A 26,733-nucleotide genomic window follows, 5' to 3' on the forward strand; every position below is an offset into this window, starting at 1 on the left:
TCTTTTCTTTTCTTTTCTTTTCTTTTCTTTTCTTTTCTTTTCTTTTCCTTTTCTTTTCTGTTCTGTTCTGTTCTGTTCTATTCTATTCTATTCTATTCTATTCTATTCCTGTCCTGTCCTGTCCTGTCCTGTCCTGTTCCCCAGAAAGATAAGGTGTTTCACCCTACCTTCCCTGGTTCTTCAGGTGTCATGCTGGTACAGGCATGGGAGAAACTTGCTACAAAACATGGCTGCAGTTCCACTCCAGCACTGCTTTTCTTACTGGGATTTGTCACTCTGCTTTTCCTCCACATCTAGGCACTTTGCAAACTGGAATCCAGTCCATGGTGGCTCACAAATGAAAATGAGCCTGATGCTGTCATACAGCCTCAGCACAGCACAATTGACCTTGATTCCTGCTGAAGCAATGCAGGCTTCCCTGGGATTCTTCCTGATGGAGAACGTGATATAAGCTAAGATTAATATACCAGGCACCCCTATAAGGAGAGATTTCAATCACCATTTCACAAACAAAATACCAACCGTCTTGTGCAAACTTTACAGCATGATGTGCACTACAGCATAACTAATTATAGCAGGATCTGATGCAGTTGCTTATCATTGAACAACAACTTCATAGCTCAGAAAGCCCCGCAAAAAGATCCAAGCTGCAGGTTGAAATGCTCATGTTTACATGAAACTTTTTAACACTCTGGAGACAGGTACCAAAGGGAGATGTTGCTGTGCCCTCTCACACATTGTGATTCTGTTCATGTTCCAACTCACTGGCAACAGACTCCTTGAAACAGCAAGCCTGATTCTTGATTTTGACTAAACTAAAGGATTACTCATATAAAAGCTCTTTGAGGCAATTAAATTAGGAGTCCACAGTGGTAAATATTTCATTAGTTAACAACTAACTTAAGCCTACCAGTCAAACTCTGAACGTGGAATTCAGTGTGGCAGTTCCTATTATTTCACTACCAAGTAGTATTGATTCTTTGTCCTCTGAGCGCTCATGCAAATTATGGCTACCCGGGCAGACTTCAGCAACTCACCTGGTCCCAGTGTTTAACACTTCTGTTACTCTGTTTGGCTAACAAAATCCTCCTGTTCACTAATGAGGTTTAACAACGTAGCAGTTAGCACTGCCAATATGAAACACAACCTTACCCACAACAGCATTCTCATCAGAGCTTTTCTAAGATTTCAGTCCATGATGACAGCTCTTAAAAGCCCAAGGGTTTAGTACTGTAATGAAATTATTCATTCCTGCTGAATTTTGTTCCTCTTACATGAAATACAAATTATTTTAAGCTTTATTTTCTCCTTACTCAACCTCTCACTCCAATCTCAGCACATTTAAACTCACAAATAATTGGAAAACAACCTGATGACATTCATCCTGGCATTGAAAATTTTGACCCTCCTCTCTACTTGCAATGAACATTCTGATCTCTACTGATTAACTGTATTACTTCCCAAAGTAATTCCGACAAGCAGTGGCATAATCCTTGCCAAAGCAAGACCATCACCTTGTGGTGAAATCCATCCTCTCTCCTGCTCTTTTGCCAGCTATCTCCTGCATCAACACAGGATATTATTTAGCAGTGTGAACTGGTGCAAGCCCTTCTGCACAGCTGCATGATAAAGTATTTACTGCTGCTACTGTTCTGCTCCCTTCTGACCTCTCGTGAACAGCCACAATGTCCTACAAGTATTATGAACACAATTCTGCCATTACGTTTCCAACCTCTGAAGTCAGCCCATACCATTTGATGTTCTCTACTCAGAGATAAACTTGCTAGCATTTTACATGCTGCAGCCACCAGTCCCATTTGGCTTGTTTTGGCAGAGATAGGAACCCTACGCGCACACACTACTAACAGCTTTGCATCACCAAGTCATACAGATCTGCCCTTTGTGTGGTTTGGTGAGACTGGGTGGAAGTAGGTGTCTGGAGCAATGTTTCCACCAGGTATTCTGATCCTGGAGCAGAGATGGCAAAGGCATGACATTTCTGCACAATCCAGCTCAAGCAGGGTATCTTGCTGAAATAGGTAGCTTTCCGTCTTATTTCAATGAAAGTGAGACTGGTAATCTTTCAGCTTTTAAAATGTGAGAGTGAACCTGACCCACCAGCTAGGAGTTCAAACCACAAAGAAACCCATCTGAAATAAATTAAAATTAAAAAAAATATGAGATGCCATCTCAGCTCAGACTGACAAACAAACACTAATGCTGTAAAATGTTTTCCCCGTTAGTAAATATGACATTTTACGAGAAGTTGAATTACTAATTTTACATTTTGAAGCATTGCTATGGGCGACATTTCTTTTTTAGATATCTATTGTGATGCAAAGCACTGGGGACCTCATAAGCAAACCAGAACAAACTTTAGTTTGTACATACATAGATTTGAATATTTATCAATGTTAAAACTGCATTTTACTATGTTAAAAATGTATTCTTCTAGGGTTATTGCTTTGCCATTTATACTGCTTGATTCTGTGGAAGATTTTTCTCCATACAAGTCCCAAACTTCATTATCACAGCCCTTCACTACAAGCTCTTCATCTCACATAACAGTTTCCATTATGAAAAGACAGCTTTCTCATCTATACTGTCCACTTAACTTCTATGTACCATTGCTATGTGAAAAGTGCTATAACTATCACATTTCATTGGAACTGTAATCTCTTCAGTGATAGAAAAGCTCCACTGGATTTTCTTCATGTTTGTATTGATGTAAAGTGACTTACATGTCACTTACAAGTGACTTACAAGTAACATGTGTCTTACATGGTGAGGTTGCAATTATATTCTGCATTTTTTTCACCTTCTGGACCTTCACTTCACCACTGGGGCAAAAACAGAGGTGCACCACAGCTTTTAATTCCCACTTTCGAAAATGTTGTGTTAATATGATTTCAGTAAAGGTCCTACTAGCAAAAAAACTCATCCATTCCATATCAGAATTAGAGATTCATGAACCCTTTCAAGTATGCACTGACCCCCTCCTGTTTTGCTCCCATTGATTCACATACCACCAAAATAACTTTGCTGAGCAAATTCGACTGAGCTAAAAAGGCTCTCAGTTCCATGGTATGGTGCTTTCACTGATCCATGCCAAAAGCCAACCAGAAGAATCACAGCAATTGGAGACACTCTGCTCTGATTCCACAACCTTCTTTCATGCCTTTTGTTTTGCTAATAACTCATAAGAAACAACTATGCAACTATAACCAAGACTAGAAAAGATGTTGTGGAGAAAGCTATCTTTCAAATTTTCTACATGACAATCTATGTTTTGGACATTAAACCCACACTTGGGAATCTCTTCTTAAAACTATTTGATCCATTACTCCTCTAGGCACGGGTGCAGATGAAAACAGACAAAGTCATGTTACACTGCATATTCTTTATCTTTCCTTTTAAATAGAGAGCAGTATTTGTTTAATGTTGAGGCAATTGTCAAAATGTGTAATACATTAATCAGTTTATGCTCCCTGTTGGACTTATTCATGTAATTTATAATGGTGTCATGAAGGTTTTATAGAGAAAAAAAAAAAAAAAAAAAAAAGATCAAGCCAAAGATCATTAAAGTGATTCATTAATTGAAATCCACAACAGCAGTTTTTTACACTACCTACATGTCTTCCCTGTTACAGTCACACAGTGAAATCAAACATTATTCACACAAGCAGTTTAGAAATACCAGATTTCAAAATGGTTCTTTCATTACATAAAGGTAACTTATGTGAGGAATTTCCCCTCAACAAAAATTCCAACATTTAAAATTTTATAAAGCAGCAAATTAGTGATCCACATCTGAAGCAAGCACAGATCAAGCAATTGTGTGTACGTTACACAGAGAGGATTTTAAGCATTAACCATACTACCATTAAATTATTTTGAAAGTACACAAACCTTAGTGTTCCCTTGTTCACAAATACACATGCCATCTAATCTGCTGCAAATATTGGCATTAGATACAGTGACATTTATAAATATAATGACATAAATACTGGTGTTTTAATGTTCTCAAAGCCATGTGACGTGCCTTTCTTAAGATTAAACCTTTTGTTTTTAAAAGGTCCAGCTTATACGATACAATTGAATTTCCAGCCTATTTTAATCATCATATTATAAACACACAAGCTGGCTTTTATTCTACAAATACATGTTTGTATTTTGACATGTCTACATCTGCACAAGAATTCCCAAACCCAGATTCTGTGGAGCCATCACAAGATGAATCACAAACACTTTTACCAGAACACAGTATTAGACTGCCAGCTTTCTCTTCTCTTTAACGTATAGAATCATTAACAGGGTTGAGTACCTTGCACAGCCCTCACTAGAGCTTCTCAATATTTCAGTGATATTTAATAATGATGCAGAAATTGGGCAGTGAGACTACTGTACAAGCATCACAAAATACCGCATATGGGACAAGACCTAAATGGTATAACATGAAAGGCACTAGAAAATCAATTATTGCCTTGATTTTCTGCTGTGCTCTGCCATAGTCTCTCACAGTTCAGGGCATAGTAATCAAGGCCAGCTGCCAACAGTGCAGAAGTGTTATTTGGAAGCTGGGTAAAATAAAAAAAGTTCATGGTGGTACGTGTGTATGAACTTGCATTTTTGAATGTAAACTACTGCACCTCCATGCGTGTAGGAAACAGAGTAAGCTGATGCAAGTACAAACGCTTTTCCCTACTCCTGCAGAATGATCTATTGCAAGCACGGTCCCTGCTGTCTGAATGGTGGGGTCTCTGCACTTGTGAGAACAGATACAAGTACAGTAGTCAAACTGCTTTTTCTTTTACTTTAACTATTTTTAAATAGATCAAATAGATCTTAATATCAAGGGGAACTGGTAAAAAGACTACAGAAAATAATATTCTTATTTTAATCTCTCACAAACTTAAGTCTAGAAAAAGACCAGGAAAAATAAACAATCTAACAAAAAAAAAAAAAAAAACTTTCCTCTAAACATTGATACCATCCTGTATTATTCATCTTCATTTCAAAACCTTGTTGATTTACAGAAGATTTGCAGGCATTAATGTTATACATGGTTTTGTAGAGAAGCACAGCATGGTACATTAACAAAATTCCTTTATTCCTCCATGAATAATATTGGATCTTAGGTACCAAGAATAGCACATAACTTAATAGCATGGTATTGTCTTTGTCTCATTTTAATGGGAAGCAGAACCTTAGTGAACAGATAGTGTGTCAGTTCTTGTAATGCTATATGCCATTCAGGTAAACACCTCTTGGTATTATATTTCATATAAAAAATGCAAAGGCTTTTGCCTCAGACACTTAGATGGATTTTCTTACCTTTGGTTCCATTGAAATGAAGCTGTGGGTACCTCTACTTGAGAGAACTGACCTTTTAATTGTTTTACTATGGTAGAAGTGGTAATAATCCTTCAGTGTTCCAATCTGTAAGGGGAGAAAATAAAAAAAAAAAATGAGAGGGAAATTTAATTTATGGAAAGCAGTTCTCTGTTTTTCATTTTTAAAGGTCTATAAATTATGCAATTTCCTGCTGTGCTGAAATGTTACTTGAACCCAGTGATCATCTTTCAAAAGAAGGACATATGATATGAAATGGATGGAGTGTCCTTGAGGCAGTAACTGCATAACCAAAGATTATAATTGAGCTGCTTAGTCTGTCTGTATCTACCTTTTTAATGTTTAATTTATATGCAGTACTTTAAGTAATTCTGTATCAATCTATATCCAAACTGTCTTCAAATGGCAAGTATAAAAATCATCAAATGACTATATGGTTATTAAAAAGCATTCCGTCTAGTTTGCTTAAGGAAATGTACTGTAAAATGCACTAGATTCGGTTATTTATATAATTAACTTATAAAAAGGACATTCACAGCATCAGACTATACAACAGGAATAGGCTTCTCTTTCTGCCAAAGGTGGGCAAGAAAGAAGTAGAAAAAAATGGAAATGTTAATCCCACACAGAGTAATGACTAGTTCAAAATATAAAATCAAATCATGCAAAGTGCAAATTTCACAACAGCAAAATAAAATCTCTACTTACTCATCCCATCACTATGCAGTAGCAATGTGAAACTAAACACAGATATGCTACCCAATTTGATAAAGAAACTTTCCCTTCTAGTCTCACTAACTTCAAAAAATTCATAACAGGGAACTCCAGTTTCACACACCTATAAACAAGCAGTCAGCCTCCTTGTATTGATGGTCAACATCTCACCAAGTCATATGAAATTTGACCCTCTGTTGCACTGTAAATCTTGTAAGACATTCAATAATTTAGCTAAATGTTCCTTAATGATGTGTAAAAAAAGGGAAAGCTAAGCTTTTTGTTATTTTAAGATGAAAATCAAAGTGACATCAGAAAATAGGCTTGGTTTTACAAAGAAACCTCAGTGAGAACATCAAAGAAGGTGAAGCAACACTGAAAAACTGTAATCTCAAAGATCCTGTATTATGAATTTTTATCTATGAATATATATGTACGAAACTTGAGTGTCTAACATTAAAGGGTCAAAGAGAATGGGAAACAAGCCACTGAAGGACTCCAATAATATGCTTTTAGAATATTAAAAAAAAAGAAAAATGTTGAGAAAATATCAGCATACACCAAGAAATATTCATATAATTTTTTTGTTCTCATGGAGCACTTGTATATTCCACCCTAAAGACATAAGTGACATGGGGAATGAGGGAGAACTTTTTTTGTGAAAAAAAAATATATATCTGTAATTCAAAAGAATTCATCTAATTGGGAAAACTGCACCAGTGTCAAAGATATTCATCTCAGTCTGTTGAGTATGTCCATCAATGTCTCCCTTTCAGGAAGAACGACTTATGTTTAGTTTAAGCCCAATATCAAAACATTCAGTTATACAAAGTTAGTTTATCATAAATTAAATAGGAATTAGTTTGACTAAGGTATAGTCAATTAGTTTGAATAGGGTATATTAGCACTGCAATAGTAATCTCCCTGCTGCCTTCTGTTTGAAAGGTGATTCAAGCAGAAGTGGTGTGATTCTGTCCCATGGAGGAGCCTGATCTCATATCTGCCCATGCCTGTCTGTGAATAACCCCCCTTTAAACATACAGGGAACAATCTTTTGATTGGCATCTCAAAGAGCTGCAGGATCCTGGGAGTGCTGAGACCACCCATCACATGGTCCTCTGTGGGCTGAAATGTGTTGCCAAAACAAATGCCAGAGCTGGGTCTTTGCCCAAAGACTACCATACTCTTTTCTGCATAGGAGCAACACCACGCAAAGTCACAGAAGGAAAAGGCAGGGACTGGGAGAATGAGAAGTCACCCACTATAGAAGATCAGGTTCAAGACCATCTAAGGAACCTAAAGGTGCACAAGTCCGTGGGACTCTATGAGATGCATACACAGGCCCCAAGTGAACAGGCAGATGAAGTTGCTAAGCCACCATCCACCATATTTGGTCAAGGCTGTCAGCAACATTCCAGTGAAGTTGCCACTGACTGGAAGAAGGGAAATATAACCCTAATTTTTAAAGGGGTAAAAAAAAAAAAAATAAGACTCAGGGACCACAGGCCAGTCAGTTTCACCTTTACGCTTGGCAAGATCATGGATCAGATTCTCCTGGAAACTACGCAAAGACACATGGAAAATAAGGAGGTGATTAGTGACAGCCAACTGTTTCAATAGGGGAAATCATGCCTGACAAATATGGTGGCCATTTACGATGAGGTTACAGCATTTGTGGATAAGGGAAGAGCAACTGATGTCATTTATCTGAATTTGTACAAAGCATCTGGTGCTGTCCCCCATGATATCCTTGTCTCTTAATTGGAGAAACAATTTGATAGATAGACCACTCAGTGGGTAAGGAGTTGGCTGGATGGTCACACTCAGAGAGTTGCTGTGATCACTCAATGTCCAAGTGGAAGTCAGTGACAAATGAAATTCCTCAGGTGTTGGTATTGTGATCAGCCTGTTTGTCAGTGACACAGTCAGTGGGACTGAGTGTACCCTCAGCAAGTTTGCTGATGACAACAAGCTGCGTGGTGCAGTCAACATGCTGGAGGGAAGGGATGCCATCCAGACAGGCTTGAGAGACAGGCTTGTGTAAACCTCATTATGTTCTAAATGCAAGGTCTGGCTTAAGTGTAAGGGCAATCCCAAGCACAAATATAGGCTGGGTGGAGAATGGAGTGAGAACATTCCTGAGGAGAAGAACTTGGGGAGCACCTGCAGCTTACAAAGCCAACTGTATCCTGGGCTTCACCAAAACAAGCATGTCTAGCAAGTTGAGGGATGTCATTCTCCCCCTCTACTCTGCTCTCGTGAGATCCCACCTGGAGTGCTGCCTTCAGTTCTGAGGCCCCCAACATAAGAAGGACATGGACCTGTTGGAGCAAGTCCAGAGGAGGGCCATGAGGATGATCAGAGGGCTGAAGCACCTCTCCTATGAAGACAGGCTGAGGGAGTTGGTGGTGTTCAACATGCAGAACACTTCAGGGTGACCTTAGAGCAGCCTTCCAATACCCAAAGGAAGGCTACAAGAAAACTGGAGAGCAACCTTATATTTTTTACAAGGGCATGTAGCAGTAGGACAAGGGGTAATGACTTTAAACTAAAATGGGGTAGATTTATATTAGATATAATGAAGAAATTATTTGTTATGAGGGTAGTGAAGCACTGCAACAGGTTTCCCAGAGAGGTTGTGGATGCCCCATTCCCGGAAGCATTCAAGGTCAGGCTGGATGGGGCTTCTGGGCAACCTGCTCTAGTGGAAGGTGTGAGAAATAAAGTTCTGTCTTTGCAGTGGAAAACTAACTTTGCATATTCAAAAGTGACTGTCCAGGCATAACAGTGGGGAGTATGTTAAGCAGATAAGGGGAAGGTTCCCCTGTCCAAAAATAAGAAGGATAGCTAAGAAAAACAAGACAAGCAGCATGAAATCAGTAAAAACAAAAAATCACAGGCCCTCTAGTCACAAGAAGGAAAACAACAACAACAAAAACAACAACAACAACAAAAAACAGCAAAAGAAGAAATTAAAGGTTGGTCAAATAAAATTGTACTTATATGGCATAGTAATAAGCGTTGAGTAGTTTGTGAACCTGTAGTACTCAGCCAATGAGGAAACTGGAGGAATCAAGTGTTGGGTAATAGGGAATATAAGTTTGTGATATACTTCTGCTGTGAACTCCTGCTTGCAGGATGCCCACTATTGAATCATGAATAAAAATGCTACTTCACTGAGATCCTCACCTGAGCCTGTGTTACTGGTTACAGATTGTTTCTCACAAAGGTGTCCCTGCTTTTAACGAGATGTTCTTTAAGGTCTTTTCCAATCCAAAACATTCTATGATTCTATGATATAGCTTGAGTTAGATCGAAAATCAGTTTCTGTGCTGATGTTAGCTCAAAGGGAAAAAATAAGTGTATACGGTTTTATCACTTGTGACTGTATTAACTAGAGCTCATTTTCAGTTGAACAGCCTGTAGGACATTGAATGTTGTAACAAAGGTTATGGACCTTTTAAGGACCTTGTCGCCACAAAGAATCATGGACCTACTACTGTGTGCACACAATATTGTGTGTATCTGTGCGCAAGAACACGCATTATCGAAAAGATACAGCTCATTTGTGCTACACAAATCTCAACATCACCCAGTTCTCCACGCTTTGTCTTGTGTAAATTTGGAGATTTTACTTATTTATTTAAGGGCAAACCATAGCTGACCACTTTGAGGGCATCCACAACAGCAGAATTAGGAGATGGCTGAATTGGACTCCTGGAGGTCGTTAAACTTAGTAGCACTAGCCACCACAGAAGAGACTGAAGTGATCTGCCTGCTTTACCTTCTAACCAAAGAGGGAAAGCCTGAAGCTTTCTAATATCTGATGGCTGTATTGCCTTGTACTCAGGAGACAGGGGAAGCCTGTAGAATTAAGTGTGGTAATTGTAATGCCATGTCTTCAAGGTGTGGCCAGTTTTCATATAATAGCAATTAATAAATAATAATTATTAGTAGTAATATTAAAATTATTATTATTTAAAATAGTGAGATCTACAGCTTTAGTTCATAACTGTCAATAAAATAAAGGAATCTCAAACCTTTTAAATGGAATTTAATTCATATTCACTAACTGCCAGTGCCTCTCACAGTAAGGTAACACCAGTGTTATTAAAAATTTTATTGCCCTCTTTTCCCTTAATGGGAATTTACTTAGACCTTCCAAATCCTTGGACTACTTGGAGAATAGTTAAACTATGGAAATATAGCACAGTAAAATTTATCATTATGGATGTTCTTGTTAAATTGTTTTTTTTTATAATTTAACTACCAGGTCTTAGAGGCACCCTCAGAGGAAAAGCAATGCAAAGACAGAAACACCAGACTGCACAGCTAACCACCTTAGAGACTGATGGCAATTTAGCTATTTTATTCTTGGGAAATCTTTGTAATCTCCTTTTTGACCTGGGAGACCCGATCTCTTTAAAATGAGATGGAGAAACATTCCTGAGGAATTGCCTGGTGAAAAGCAAGGAGAATGGGTGGCAGTGGCCAGGGAGGCCCACTCTTTTTGGAAGTAAGCTTCATCACTGAAATCTTTAAGTGGATATATACATAAATTTTAAAAGTACCATGCTCCATTTATTCAAGAATAAAATAATCCACAGAAATTACAATCCTACAATATAATATTAGAATCCCAGAAAACCAAAGCATCTACACACACAGATTAATTTCATATTTATTAGACCTGGTTTTCTTTTTAAAGTTGAGAAAATAGATACATTGAAACAAGAAGGAAACTTTGTCCTTGGATTATATTTGTTCCACATACAATTTCATATATTAAGGCAGTATTAAAATAATCTAGGACATAATTACTAAATGAATTCATCTAAGTTCACATGAGTGTCCTCACAAACTCTATGAAGAAATATAAATGCTAAAGTTGCCAGTTAAGTATACCTTATTTATGATCTCCAAACTGACAGATATGGTTAAGCTCTCTGAAACTTCTATGCATTAGAGCATGAGCAGGGAAGTTCTTCAAGCTAATGGAAAGGAGCACAAGAAATACCTTCCCAACAGTTTCTTATCTAGTGAACTAATACACTGATTTTTATTTATTTGATTTTGTTTCTGAAGAGAAGAATTACCTGGATGTCTGGCCTCAGAGTACATTTCTCCCAGGATTACTGTCATCATCTCATTTTGAAAAAATTACCTCAACTCTGCTGCAAATTTTAAAATGTTTAAAATGTCATGATACAAAGAGGAAATGATGTTTTAGAGCAAAAATGAACACATTTCAGTCTAAGAAGGTTGAAACAAAATGTGTTGATATCATAGTTTTTGTCCCTGTTTTGTATGGCAGTGAAGCCAACTGAGTATTACAAAGCCTTTTAACAGAACCAAATATTGACACAGCTTGCAATACAGCGTATGCTCCTGTGATGCACATCACGCTATAACGAACATGGAGGAGCTGTGGTCACAGCCCTAAATTCTGATCCCTCTTGGCCCACCTTTATCCACAGATGAAAACAGGTTCAATGCTACTACTGAAAACTGCTGTTTCTTGTCCTTCTTTTGTCCTTACAGACTTAGGATATATTTCACAGCCAGGGTTCTGATCTAAGCAGTTAGAGGCAAGAAAGCCCTGCAAATGCTGTTAGTCTTCATGGCCCTATGCAAATTAAAGCACCCATACCTTGAAAAGGCATGTTCATCCAAAGTCTGGAACCTCAATTTCACTCCAAGCAGCGAAATTGTATACTGCTATTTTGTTGTTGTTGTTGCCACTTGTTTTCCTGTAAAATACTGCACTAGTGACCACATTTTCCTAACATCCATCTCTCTTACCCAAAGTCCCACAGTTGAGACAGCACTCCACCAAGCTAAGGCTGGAGGAGCAACCACCATGAGAGTAGCTGCAGAGCTGCTGTTTTGTCTGCCCTGTAGACTGAGATGGGGGTTCTTTATCTCTCATATTTAACCTCTAAACAAAAGTGCTTTTTGTTTATTTGTTTCATTTGTGTTTTTTTTTTGTTGTTGTTGTTGTTGTCAACAGAATAGGGAATTTCACTTACTTATATATCATTCATAAGGAATAATAGCAAGGTTTATCCACATATGGCACACCACAGTGACGTGAATCACTGTCCCCCCTTTCAATTCTGGACAATTTGGGGCTCCCACACAGATCAGAACACAAAACATTTTAGAGACAGAAAAGGCCCTCAGGACATTACTCGGCCTAAAACCTAAAATTCCAGTTTGTAAGAAGAGGTCTCTATCCAAATATTTCAGCTGTCTGCTAGTTCCCTATCAGGCTGATATAATACACTGCCCTGCATGAATTAAAACAGATTCTTGAATAACAGTAAAAAACAAGCAGAAACCACCAGCACTGCTTAACACTATGGTCTTGTCTTAAGCTGCAGAAGCAAGCAAGGTAATACGACTCTGATGATGACTCTAAAGAATGGAAAAAAACAATGTTGAGTCTCTGTATTACAAGAAATATATACATTATAGGAATATGTACCGGGTGGGAGGGGGGAAAGTGCACTTTCAATGTTCCTAAACTTGGCTATCTAAAGAGTTCGAAGCACCATCAGAAGCAAGGTGATATCAGTATGAACACACATCACCTCAGACTCAACCCAGACTACACTGAAAGCATGAACTCCAGCTATGCTCAAACACACAAGTAACCCAGTTCTCAGTTCTATTTTAAGCCTAATTAGCTAATATAAATTCAACAGCCCAAGTTGTGCAAACAGCTCTGTATGTGCTCGAGGTAATCATAACCTAACTTGACAGTTGATATCTGTGCTCTTCTCATGTGCTTTTCCTCTCAGGTTTACTGCAAGGGGACCTGCTGCATCCACAGAGTGCTGCTGTTTCTGAGCAGTGACACCCTGAACAAGCTGGGCTTGACCAGAGGCATCAGATACAAGGAAACACTAAACAGCATCAGCTCAATAAAAATGCTACACTGTAACCAACAGTTCTTGCTCATTTTCTTAAATCCTTGGTCTCTGGAAGACAGAAGAGTTCAGCCAGAAAAAAAGGAGAATCCCTCCTGAAACACTGGGATATGGAAAACAAACAAAACCTCAACACAGGCAGATAAATTAAACCACATACCTCTTGTAACAGAAACATCACATTTTCCAAATAAATAAATCAGGTTATATCTCTTCACATGCTAGGAATGTGCCAAGACTTTACCCTTGAAAATTCCTCTCCTTCTTTTCAGACAAGGAAAAAAAAATGCATAACCTTACTGAATTAATATCTGCCACTCCTGACTTCTTCTGTATTTTTTCCTTTGTGTTTCAGGTATTAGCCAGGGCACTTACCTTGAACTAGAAAAATACCATTTGGATTTTTAAACAGTGATGTCAAAAAAGGAATAACAGAGTCATTAAAATAAAGTAGCTCTACATACTGTTCTCTCAGATAAGAATGTGACTGCTGTTGCTTACATCCTGTTGCATTTTACTTTAAAATTAATTTGGCACACTAAATCTTTTACTGGAAAATAAATAAATAAATAAATAAACTATAGTATTTGAACTTTTCATGTGCCTTGCTAATAGGATAAAAAATCCTGAAGTGAATTTTAATTACTGATACCATTCTAAAACAGTATCAAGGCTGAGTTTTCTTCTAAGTCACTTTGCAAATTTTAATGGGAATTTGAATTTTTATGCATGTGTTAGGAAGCTTTAAAATTCTAAGATTAAAAATAACATAAAACATAACAATTTGCAGTGGAGATTCTTTACATAAATTCATATATTCCACTGTGGACTACTGCTACGAAAATATTCTTTTTAATAGATTTTCTTGTCAAGGCTTTTGGTTGGGTTCCAGAATATAGTCTAAACATAAAGTCTAAAGTAACAATTCTAAAAAATAAATAAAATTTAACTCAAATTGGAATTTAAATTTAAATGTAAAATATATGTTCCTAGTTAGATTCTCCAAAATATTTTAGAATTTCAATATTCTATTTTTGTAAATAGAGAAATGTCCTACTCTAGATATATTTTAACATACACTTCACAATATAAAGCAAAATAATTTTCCTCTACGACCAGTAATTGATTCATAACTTCTATGAAATTCAGGTACATTGCACAAAGCTTCCTAGACCATACTTTCAGCATACAGGTTACTTTCCACATCTGTGTTTTAAAACAGATATTGTGAAATGAAATTCTGCTTTTGGTGACTGCAGTACTTAATGATTTCTTGGTAACCTTATTTAGGTATTTGGAATTCATTGGAGAAAAGAAATAAAAAATAAAAAATAAAAATAAAAACCAATCAGCAGCATAAAATGTTTTGTTTCATAAAAAAAATAAATGTTTTAGAATGTAACACATTTAAATTTTAGTACAACTATATTTGCAAGAATGGGAAAGCATTGATTTATAGAGAGGTCACAGGTCTCAGAAGTATTATGAACCATAAAATAAGTTCACATATTAAAAAGATATAAATTAAAACTGTAAGATAGCTTTATGTTAATACACACTTAATCACACTGAGAATAATTGATTTAATCTACCTTACTAAACAGGATGAACAAACCTTCCAAAGAGGATTGTGCTAGCATTTTTGGATTATATATTCATTCACATCCTGTAAATTTGGAAATCTCTCCTGTGAAAGGGGAGATAGGTTAGCTGTTTTTATTCAAAAATAAAACTGTTTACACATTTGATCATACAAACAACGCTACTACTAAAAGCAAAAGAAAAAAAAAGAAAAAAAAGAAAAAAAAAAGCCAAATCACACAAAGAAAAATCCTGAAGACATTAAGTCAGTTAAATAAAACCAACAGAAAGCTGCCTAAATACAGAGCAGATGAAAATGATGTTTGAGTCTTACATGGATGAGCCATGAAAAGAATGGTGCATTATACACCACAAGTCATACAAGACCTGTCTACGGTAGATTCATATCACTTCCAAAAATGATGAAAGAAACAAATTCTGAGGCTGGCCCCCTACCTTTCTCAGCTGCAGCTCCGAGAACAAGAACTTGCATCAATGTTTAAAGGAGGGCAAGAGCTGGCAACCCTCCCTGAATCTGAACTGTGTTGTGTATTGGTACCTTCTGAACATCATCTTTGCTACGTGATACCACTTCCCAAGAGATGAAGACATAGAATAAGTCCTCAATGAAGCTAAAAATGAATATAATGTGGTAAGTAAAAGGTATCTGGGCACCATGTTTATTCAAATGCCAAATCACAAGAAATTTGACCATAGTACTTGAAATCTTTTAATGTCACTAAGGAAGAGTTTCATTCTCCTCCTCGCTAGGACTGACCAACAGGTTGTGGCTGTAAGAACAATGTTCAAATAAGAAGCTAAAAACTAATGAACATAGAGACCTTTATTTTTATTTTTATTTATTTATTTATTTATTTGTGGGTCTGGGACCCCTCAAAGCAGTTCTTTGTATGAAGTACATGTTTGTTCTTCCACGAGTCTAAACGAGTTGTTGGGAGATAGGGAACAAAGCCATTTTTACATCTGTCATGAAATTTTACAGTCCACATACAAGTACACACCTACGGACCTTACTAAATCATAGCCCCAGTGTCCCAGTGTGCCTTGCCTAAAGAGGCATCACAGCAATTGGAAAATTCGTGTCCCTATCAAATAAAGGGAAACAAGGTTGCTCAGCAACCTGTGATCATGAGGTTTCAGTTCCAGGGCAACATTAAACATTTCATGAAAATTCTCAAAAGGAAATCAATTACTGCCTCCTTTCCCATTAATCTTTTCTATTGTTTCTTTTCAAAACACAAAGCAGTACAATGTAAACTGATAGTTCTTGCCCTTCTGTGAAGCCCAATGAGTCACCACCTCACTTCTGTAAGTAAAAATGAGTGCAACAAGCAGTGTATTTATGTTCAGCTGAATGAACAAACTTGACCTCTCCAACATTTAAGTGACTTCAACACAGTTATATACCATCATCCATTGCAAGTTCAAGCCATAACAAATGTTATTTGTACCTGCAAAGCTGCTAGGGAATATGGTAGCGTTTGTTTCACTAAACCGCCCCCATAATGAAGCCATCAGATAGGAAACAAATACCTTTAGAATCTCGAAGGGTCCACTAAATTGCCACTGCATTTTGAATTTTTTTTTCCTCTTTAACAACTCACTACTCTGTAATATAAAATAACTAAATGATATACTGCACTGCCTGAAATGAGCTTTGTTGCTATTTTATTGACTTCCAATCCTATTTCATGTTGTATTACTGAACAAACATAAAATGACAATGAGAGAAATCGGGTAGTTTCTCATTCTATATCGCAAATGTTTACTTAAGTAGCAAACAGAACTGCTATATTCCATACATTATTAGCTACTCCAAACTGTAAGGATTATTGGTTTTTTTCCTAATCTTTACTCTCTGATATGCAATTATAATACCACAGAATATGATTTGACAAAGTTCTGACACTGCTATTCCAGTCATGCAAACAGTACAAAGGGTAGTTAAGAAATAGGTTTTACTTTTTTTAACAAACTACAGCAAGAGAAGTTTCACCGTAAAGAATGTTCATATTCCTTTTAAATCTTAATCATAAAATACTTAATAAGCATTGTCCCTGTCCTGAAACTTGTAAACATTTGACCAGTCCCAATGGAATCAAGTCCCTTCTCATTTACAAAACCATAAATCAGAAATAACTCTGTTGAAGCTAATGGAATTTAAGAGGCACAAATCAAGGGAAGTCAAATCTAGTGGGAATACTTGTATGAGTAAAAGATTTAAGAACTGGGCACCAAGTTAGATATGCCATTATATCTCTACCCTGCTTTTTAAACATCAGTATAAAACTCTTAAGCACATTAATTGCAAGAGAGTTTATAACATTCAAAATGACTAATGCAGTGGCCTACAGTAGTCATACTGTTTCTAGTGAACATTTATATTGCCAGCAATAAACCTTTTCACACTGTACTTTGTCTTGCAAATCTGAATTCAGGTCTTATTGGTCCTAGTAAGTACAATGTTATAATTTAACTGACTTTCTCATGAGACCTGATTTAAGTAATTTCCTCCTCTATCACCAATATAATTTACGGAAGAGTAATAAAGAAGTGACTCATGGGAATATCTAGGACTGAGTTAAGTTCATCTGTGTGATGTGTGCAGGCATTAAATCCAATGCTCTTTACAGTGAACCTACATCACAACTTATCACTTTGTACTAAAGTCTGATGATCTACCACTCTGTACAGCAGGCTTAACTGAACACACATAAACACGCAACTTGTACAGAACCAGGCATGATGCTGATACATTCACCTATCTTACTTTGTCAGTGCTAGAACTGTACAAAATGTATACTCTTTTGTCTAACAGTTAGGTTTGCCAGTAATTGTTAAATATATAACAATCTCCACACCCACAGATAATCTCATGGATTTTGATAAAACAAATTGAGCAACAACTTATTCATATGAGTAACAGGGAATCTTTTTTTTTTTTTTTTCCTGTGGCTTAGTAATTCAGAAAAAAATATCTCTCTGACAAGATCTACAGGCACTTGCAAAAAAAAAAAAAGCATGTAAAAGAATAAAAAAAATCAAAAATTATTGTATTATGTACCATTCAAACCTCATAGGAAAGAAAACATCAACATCATCATAACTAATGTGTAGTGAGGATTTATTTTTTTTATTAATAGAACTGTTAATTCTAGGCATAGGCAGGTAAGTTTCCACTAAGAATAGCTATCTCCAATTACAACAGAGAAAAATGTGATGTATTTATTGAGTAATATACAGGTCTCTCCTGCTACACCAGTTTCCTTTGTGCTGGAACAGCTATTAATGTTCAATTCAATGTTGATTGGAGTCAGTGGGATCCTCCACTGTATTTAATGGGAGCTGCAATAAGCACTTAATGAAGAAATTTAATTGTTTTGAATACAGACCTCGATGAGGAACATGGCCTATATTTTAGGTAAAGTTATCATCCCAATGCCTAAACCTGTTTACCAGCTTTGAGATGATTTCAGACTACAGATTAAAGTCAGGGAGACCTGAGAGCAAATTGTAGCTCATAATGAAATATCTAAGTTTTCTAAAATAAATGAAAAACTTCAGGTCAAAGCTTTTATACAAAGTAAATTTTACACATTTAAAGACTGTTCCTTGATGGCCTTTTTTTTTTTTTTTGGAGAGTAGAATTGTAGGACCTGAAGGCTAAGTGAAGGCTCAGCCACATACTTCAGAGTGAATTTCCTGGTGAAATGAGAAATGTCCCTGCTGTACATTTCTAATATCGGTAACGAAATACTGACATAGGGAAAACTTGGTCAGCTAGAATGTTAGCAATGAATTTCATAAAACTATGCATTATGTTTTATAAATGGATTTTTATTTCCATTTTTAAACATCTGTTTCTGTGGTGTACCAGTCCTACAAGGTCAGAAACATTAAGAAATCAACACAGATTGCAGTCACCACTAGAATTGCACACTGTGCAGTTAAATGTGTCAGATTAATATTCCTAGTTCCCAGAAATTATCCAGATTTTGCAAGATGGGAATGGTATTTATGTCTAAGAAAGCTTCCAAAAGAGCAGTCTGTTGCAATGGTAAAACCATTTATTGATAAGATGCATGTAGTTGCCCTTTTCAACACAGTCCAGAGACCCCTTAAGCCAGAGGATGGTTCACTCTTTTCGAAATCAAGGCTCAGCAACCCTGCTTACTCCTAATAATCATTTTTCCCAGGTGATGTCTTTGTGACTTTTCAGTTCTCCATGATCATCATGCACTGGCCAAAGAACCGTCAGGAGGGGTCTGCTCAAACATGACGGATATTCAAAATTCTCTGAGCTGAAGCAAAGGTTTGCTTGACCAGAGAGGCAGAAAGGTGTAATGACAGTGATGTCATGTGACATGGGCATGTGACAGAGCACCAAGGAAATCCCAGATATTCTGATATGTGTCTTCTCTGGTAATGACCTTGTATTTTAAATACAAGGTGTGAATAAAATCATACTAACATTGTGCTTTATATCCAAAGGAGGGGACTGATTTGGTTTATAATGGAGTAGAGCAGAATCTTTCAAGAAGAAAACAGTGTTGAAGTTAATGCTGCAACACTAGTTGGGGCTGAAGCTCCTGTTGTGTGGCAGTGATTGGACACCCCTGGTCCATCAGACACTCTGATACAGTCAAAGCATACGCTATTACTTTTCTAATATTCATGCTAAAAGGTAATTGAGGCCTTTACACACTGCAAATAATTGCTCTGCTGAGCTAAATTTCAGAGACTCTCTTTCAGGTCCAGTGAGAGGAGTGTTTTCCTTTAAGAGCATAAAAATCTAATCTGAGCTGGAAAACCACAGTTCAGGTATCTGCACTGGCTCCTCTCCGCTTCCATCTGGTAAAACTACTGCTTCCTGCACAGGATGGGGGTTGGTTGGTTGGTTGAGAGAAAACAGAGCTCATTCCATAGTCCATTCCTGCAGGGAAGCTGTGCTACTCATTTCCAAGAGAGGTAGGGGAACTTTCTTCGCTTAAAACCCTGCCATTGCTGTTCATTCACACTTGGCTCACTGGTCGGAGCCCAGCACGTTCACAGAAGATTAAAGATTTTTCACAGTTGAGCATTAAATAGTTTTGTTTATTTTGGTTCAGATCAGATGGACTACTTGAGATATGATACTTTAAGTTCAAATATTCTACAAGCCAGAGTTTGGAAGGAATAAGGATGATACAGCTGAAAAAAGCTCAGTAATTTAAAGTAATTGAAAGCAATAGGAGTAGTGGCATGAAATCTCTCACTTAAAAAAAAAAAAATCATATTTCAGGACAAGTGAGTGACCAATTGATGTCAATTTTAAAAGGCAATCTGAACCACTTTGGACTTGCAAGTCACTATGAGGTAAATGAGCAGAAAATGTAAGAGACAAGAGAATTAATGAACACTTGGAGAAAAAAGGACCTCTTTGGATAGTCAGAGGAAAATTCTGCCATAAAAAATATTAGTGTTCTTTGAAGAGGCCGAATGTACTGAAAAAGGTGGCCAGAGAACTATACCCTGTTTGGACTTCCAAAAGGCTTTCACAGCATCTCTTACCAACAGCTTTTAGGAAAATAAGAACCCATGCCATAAGGTCCTTGCAGAAGCAAACAATAGGTTAGACAACTGAAAACATAGTTTAGGAGCAATTTGTTATTTGTTTATTAAAAAGTAATTAGCTTTCCACAATGGAAGGAGGTTCCTGCCGGAGTTTCTCTGGGATCTGTGCAAGAACGTTTTCTGGGACCTATGCTATTTCATGAAAAATGACATGGAAAAACGAGTGAGAAACGAGGAGTAGCTGTCAGCTACTGTCAACAATCACTGATGTAAAGACTGCAGCTGGCTGTACATGAGCTGCAGAAGGACCCTGCAAAATCCAGTGACAACAACAAAACAACAAATTAAATCCAGCATAGACAAATGTAGATGAACTGGTGCACACACCTAATTTCACATTAAGATGAAGTGTTTTGAGATGCCCAATACCTCTTAGGACTAATGACCTTAGGGTTACAGCAGGCTAGTCACAGCACCTCAGCTTGGTAGAAATCCCAACAGCAAAGCACATACTAAAAATGATCAATAACAATACTGAGAACAAAGCAGAGAACATCAAGAAGGCACTATGAAAACAATCCAAGACTTTGCCAAATCCAAGACTTTGCCACACTTTGAGTGCTCTGTGCCGTTCTGATCTCCTCTATTCAAAGAGGAAATGGAACAGCTGGGAAAGTTTCCATACCAACATACAGAACACCTTCCACATGGGGAATAGCTAAGTAAGCTAACAGTCTTCAGTCTAAAGAAGAGACAATTTAGGGGGAAATTTCAGAAATACAAAAAATCATGTGTGGCATAGGAAGAGTGAACAGAGATCAACTTTCACTGTCTCTTTCAATTGCCATCAAATGAAACGAGTCAGAGTCAGGCCTAAAGCAAGCAGAAGACAGGTGGTTCTTCATACAATGAAGTTAACAAAAAAAATTTATGCCAAATAATACTGTGGATGCAGAAACTTTACTTCTAATTGAGACACTGGACAAGCACTTGGACAAAAAAAATAAAAAAAAAAAAAAGAAGAGTTTCTAAGTATACAGAAATCACATCCACTTCAGGCAGTCTCCTGAGCTGAAAATAGCTGCAGTAGCTATGAGGGAGAAGCATCAGATGCTTGTTTTGTTCCTTCTCTCCCACAAAGAGTAACGTAACATCACTGCCATAGGCAGGCAGGCTAGATGGATCTCCCAACTGACTTAAAATGGCCTTGCATCTTTACAGGTCTGTTTAAATAAAGGCTGTTGACATGAACAAAAACATTATAGGAAATATCTCTCTAGGCCCTAGATGCCATACTACTGGTATTAGAGCTATAACATAGTGTGCATTTTATTTACTGATTGTTTTTAAGACATCAGGTTAATGTGTTAATATGTTTCATAAAAAAAAATCTGTAAAAGTAAAAAACAAAACAAACAACAACAACAACAAAAAAAACACTACATTATCCAGAAGGGAGGCTACATGCTACCACTGATTAAGCTAAATATTTAAAATAAGGAGAACATTATCTAATTGCTTGCTTGAATGTCAGCCACACAGCACTACTCAGTAACAAATTCACCACCCACTAAGCACAAAACCCACTGTTTTTATTCCAGTTTGAATGAGTAGGGAAATGTAGCAAAGATTTTAAATTTAACTTGTAACATCTCTGTAACTTTGGACTGGCCCTGAAAACAAACATAAATGAGGCCTATTCCTTGCTGGCACAAAAGGCAAAAGTGTCTCTAAAAAAAGAAGAAAAAAAAAAAAAAAAAAAAAAGGAGAAAAGCTTTAACTCAATGAAAAAAAGGGCCTTTGATGATGTATATTCCTCACTTATAGATGTATCCTGTCACTGTGGAAGAAGAATCCTTCTACATAGAAGAGTCTTTTCTAACATTTTTTTTTCTTTCCTGATTTGTTTAGCACTCTATGATCCATGATTATGCCTGGCTAACGCACCTTTTACAATCTCATCTCCATCATGCACCATCATGTAGTTAGCAAGAATCCACACAACAAGCTATCCTGGCTACATTTCATGGTGTAGTTCTGATACTCTTCTGGATTTGCCACCATTTTTTTTTTCCAAAGAGTTTTTTTTATTGTGTAAATATCAATCAAATTGGGTCCAACATGTTGCCAGATAATCACTTACTCTCTTAGGATATATATCTCTGGCAAGCAGGCTTCTGTTTGATCATGCTATTTCTTCTGTTTGGCAGGTGACGAAGAGCACCACAGCTCCTCAGTAAGGGCCATGTAATTATTCAACTCCATGGTTGACATATGCATCTCCCTGTTTTGTGATTTTACAATTCATCATTTGGTGAGGAAGAGAAAGATATACTGGTCAAACACAAAACCAGAGAACACAGCTGCAAAACATGCAAATGAAATATTGGAAATACCTTGTCTGACAAAGTCTAGAGAATTATTTATGACATTGTACAAAGCAGTAGGGAGGCTGTATACAAGCTGGATGTCTCTTCTGGTCAAGGCAAGCAGATTTCAATAGAAACACTGCAGACGGGATGATCATGGAAGTACAAAGCCACTCTTCTAACAGGAAACCAGAAGCTAGCAGCAAAACTGAAGATGGTTTCCCCCACAAATGTACTTGAGAAACAGACAAGCCACTTAAGTATGGGAACAAATAGATGTATGCTGGCCATGACTAAGTTCCTGCCACAAGTAACATAACCACTTTTAAAACTGGTTAGTTTTAACTTGTTTGAAATGCAGGAAAAAAAATCAACTTATGAACCCTGTTAAGGTTTATAATAGCAGTGGCTGATGAACTGATGATACAGTCCAGTTAAATCTCCCTGCAAATTTCACGTTCGTTTTGAGGCAATGCTTTGCAAGTTACCGACTGTATCTATCTCCAACTTGATTAACAGTCCCTGTCAAATTCCTGATGTAGGGCCCAACATTAAGCTACAGAATAGCAGGTCAAAAGTTTGTAAGTAACGTTGATACATTCATTCATTGCAGGGGAGCAGCAAATGACTGCCTGCTAGAGTTCCTCTAGAAATGGGTTTTGGTCAATATTTTCACTTGTGACCTAAATAGTCTCATAGGAAATACGCCTATAAAGGATAACATAGACAAAGAAGCAGAGATGACCTTAAAGTACATTGCGGGGCAGGAGGAGAATTCAAAATTGACAAATTGTAAACATAGGCCTGGAAAAAACAGGGCAAAATTCAGAAAGGGAATGTACACCGTGCTACACCTAACCAAGAATTAACAATTGGACAAATTCAGGCTGGAGAACAACTGGCTAGGAATTTGGCAGAATCGGTCTGTGAGCTATAGCAGACCACAAGCTGAACTAAGTCAACAATGTCATACAGCCACAGGAAAGACAAACAACATAATGGGCTACACAAACAGCAGTGCCGTCCTCCAGACACCTGAAGAAATCCGTATGCTATTCTCAGCTGTAAAGCTGTAACAGCTCGTTTCCCAAGATGTGGTTCTCTTAGAAAGAACAGTGAATCCACGACCTATCTGAAACAAGGGAAAGAACTGGGCTTGTATGGAAAAAAAGTCAAAAACAGATGTCAGGAAGAATGAAATGCTACAACTTTTCTGATTTTGTTACTCTTTATGTTCATGGAGAAATAAGAAATCCAGCCTTAGAACTGCAGGAAGACTGTTGCAGCTTAGAGTTCAGAGGAGCAATTGGCTGTGGCCTGGCACTGTGGAGTTTCTTCAGGGAAGACGTCTGAAAAGGGGTTAAATGTCTGCTATCAAAGAGATAGGCATAGATGGTCCTCTTAAGAACATGGCAATAGATAAGGTGATCTCTAGAGATCTCCCCCCATCCCATGACTTCTGCAACTGTCAGCCATTATGTACCAGACATATGACAAACTACTGATTTTCATTACTATGTTTTACAGATACTTTCTTCCTCTTCCATTTTCATCTAGTCTGGTCCACTTCATCTTGCTTGAGAGGAGTAGTTCCCACAAACACTGCCATCTGAAAATTGGGTTTGCAACTAATTGCTATTCTTAAAAGTATAATTTAGTGTGTGTTTGCCTAAGGGCTTTAAATAAAAAATCATCACATAATTTGTAGCTTGACTACTATGCTGTAAAACCAGATTCTCATCTTCCCTCATTTTACAACAGCATATGAAGGCTATTAGATTGCCTTTATAACCAGAACCCATTTAGCACATCCTATTCTTCATCCACCTCCTAATGAAAGCTCACATTTAGTAGTAGTATGCTCTGCTCTCTTTCCCTCCTCCCTCTCATTTTTAACTGCACTGACAAGAGAATTACTGCTAAGTATGAATTAGTTGGACATGGCATACCCTTTGTGTTCTCCAATACATGCTGTTTTTCTGTTTGTGTGTCATGTAGCCATCTGCAAGAATGTTGTTTCGGTGTTGACATTTTCCAAAGATCTGTCCGTCTAGTTATTCTCCAACAGTCCCCAAATGTACTTTCTGCTACCACAAGTAGGAGAGAATTTAATTTTCCTTGTTGTATCTCTGTAAACCTATTATACCTACACATGCATATAGTCTGGACTACACCTCACTTTGATTCTTCCAACACAGTAGTCCCAGTACTTGCATCTTTAGTTCTCAGGAGGTCATTATTTCAGCTACTAACTTAGGTAAGAGTACACTCTGTTTCAATGTCATGACTACACAGGCTTTTAATGGGCTTGTCTATACTATTAACTGTCTATTGGGTAGCTGAAATTCTTTACATGTAGAGACAGACCATCCTGCTTTTTTGAGTCATCCATGTGAAATGGTGGAAATTATGGCAGAAAATTCTAACCTCTGCTGTAGACAGCAACCTCTGATGTAGACAGGCTCTTCATCTTAGCAGAAGCTCTGCTTTTTCTCAGCTCAATGCTTTTTCTAGTCTATCAATTTCAGCTACTTAGTTTGCAAAATTTCCTTTTGCTTCCCATCGGGAACAGATTTGGAAAATGGAAAACAGACTTTCCTCCTATTCTTGCTGATCAATTGATTTTATTGCACAACATCTCATCTGTGCCATCACTGGGAAATCAGGTTTGAAATGGACTAATATTCAGTAACTCTTTGTATGATTTGCTGGCATTAAGTCTGCAAACTCCCACTAATTCCTTTTGACAAATCACATCAGTATTTGCATTATCTAATAACCAAAATCTGTACATCTCACAGTGGCTCCTGGCCTACCCCTCAACTTAGCATGCTTAGGTGCCTTTCTGTAAACAGTATGTATTCCTCACAGGCAGAAGACTGGAGGAAAATGGTATTCTGTCACTTGCCAACAGTAGGGAATAGGCCACTAGACACTGAAAGAGATCAGAAAAGAAAAATTATTAGGGATGAAAGATGTGAGATCAGAAAAGAAAAATTATTAGGGATGAAAGATGTGATGTTGACCCATGTTGACACATCCACAGCCCCTGCCTAAATCTAAGTAAGCAACATGAATAGAAGGATCTAAAATTTATTCCTACATTAATTAATGCAGCATTTCACTCCCTTGTTGAAGGCACAGATGAAATGTCTTGATCTCTCTTTTTCTTCCATTTCTTTCATTGTATCAGCTGGTGGCTTCTCATACTTCCTTGCACCTTCAAGGAATGACCTCTGCATGAATGAGAAACTCCTGGCTCCTGAAAATGAAGAATCACCAATTTCTAGAAAAGCACAAGCCCAGAAAATCTTCCTTATGTTGAAGCCAATGTTTCATATGACAAGAAACTTATGTTCTCAGTCTCTTGAAGCTTCTCTTCTTTCATCTATACAAATGAAAAAGTCAGGGGAAAAAGCTTATGCCAACAGCTCAAGAGCACAAAAGCCTGCAGCACTGGAGCTAGGAGTAACATTCCCAGATTCTCAGATGCTTTACAAGTCATCCCTCTGTAAGCCAATGTACCTTTACCCAGGCTATCAAGAATATTTTAGCACCTAAACACAGATCTATATCCAGTGAGAAGCTGTGTTTACAAGGAATGACATGGGAACCAACATGACATATAAGCATACCTTAATTTTCATATCTGTATCAAAAGATAGAGATACCTTCTTTCACTGCACAGTAACAAATCTCCATGATATTAGCACAGTCATAACATTTATGCCAATTGTACAAAATGCTATACATACTGTGCACTTCAATATATGTAACCTTCAGCAACTGCCAACAGTGGAAGAAACTTTCTAAAATGTCAGTGACCAACACTTTGCTCCAAGACAAATGTCTGCTTAGTACAGCCACTGCAAGACAGAAGGGTAAAATATGTCAGCAAGGAGCTGCTAGGGGACAGGGTGTATCCCAAATTGCTCCATCCAGCCTGTAACTTAGAACAACTCTTTGGCTGCTTTGCATTATACTACCTTATCACAGTCCCAGAGGGACTGCCAGTCCAGACTGCTTGCTTAAAAGACTCATGCAAAAGGAGCGGAGACATTTTTTCACATGAGACAAGGATTCGCTTGTTAGAGAAACTACTAATTGTATATATATACACACACACACACACAATATATATATATATATAATATAATAATATATATATAATATATATAATAATAATATATAAATAATATATAAATAATAAT

The 26,733-nt window shown here is 37.3% G+C and overlaps 1 protein-coding gene across 1 annotated transcript in view; it reads right to left on the reverse strand.

Annotated features, from left to right (window-relative positions):
* The window catches only part of LOC118155839 (proprotein convertase subtilisin/kexin type 5-like), a 197,337-nt gene that overhangs the window by 164,855 nt on the left and 5,749 nt on the right, over positions 1-26,733 (reverse strand). Inside the window, exon 2 of the mRNA XM_035309402.1 lies at positions 5,335-5,439. Within this exon, the coding sequence (XP_035165293.1) occupies positions 5,335-5,439 (105 nt within the window). The remainder of the gene's footprint in view (positions 1-5,334; positions 5,440-26,733) is intronic.

Source organism: Oxyura jamaicensis, chromosome Z, assembly GCF_011077185.1.
Source record: "Oxyura jamaicensis isolate SHBP4307 breed ruddy duck chromosome Z, BPBGC_Ojam_1.0, whole genome shotgun sequence".
In the NCBI taxonomy this organism is placed as follows: Eukaryota; Metazoa; Chordata; class Aves; order Anseriformes; family Anatidae; genus Oxyura; species Oxyura jamaicensis.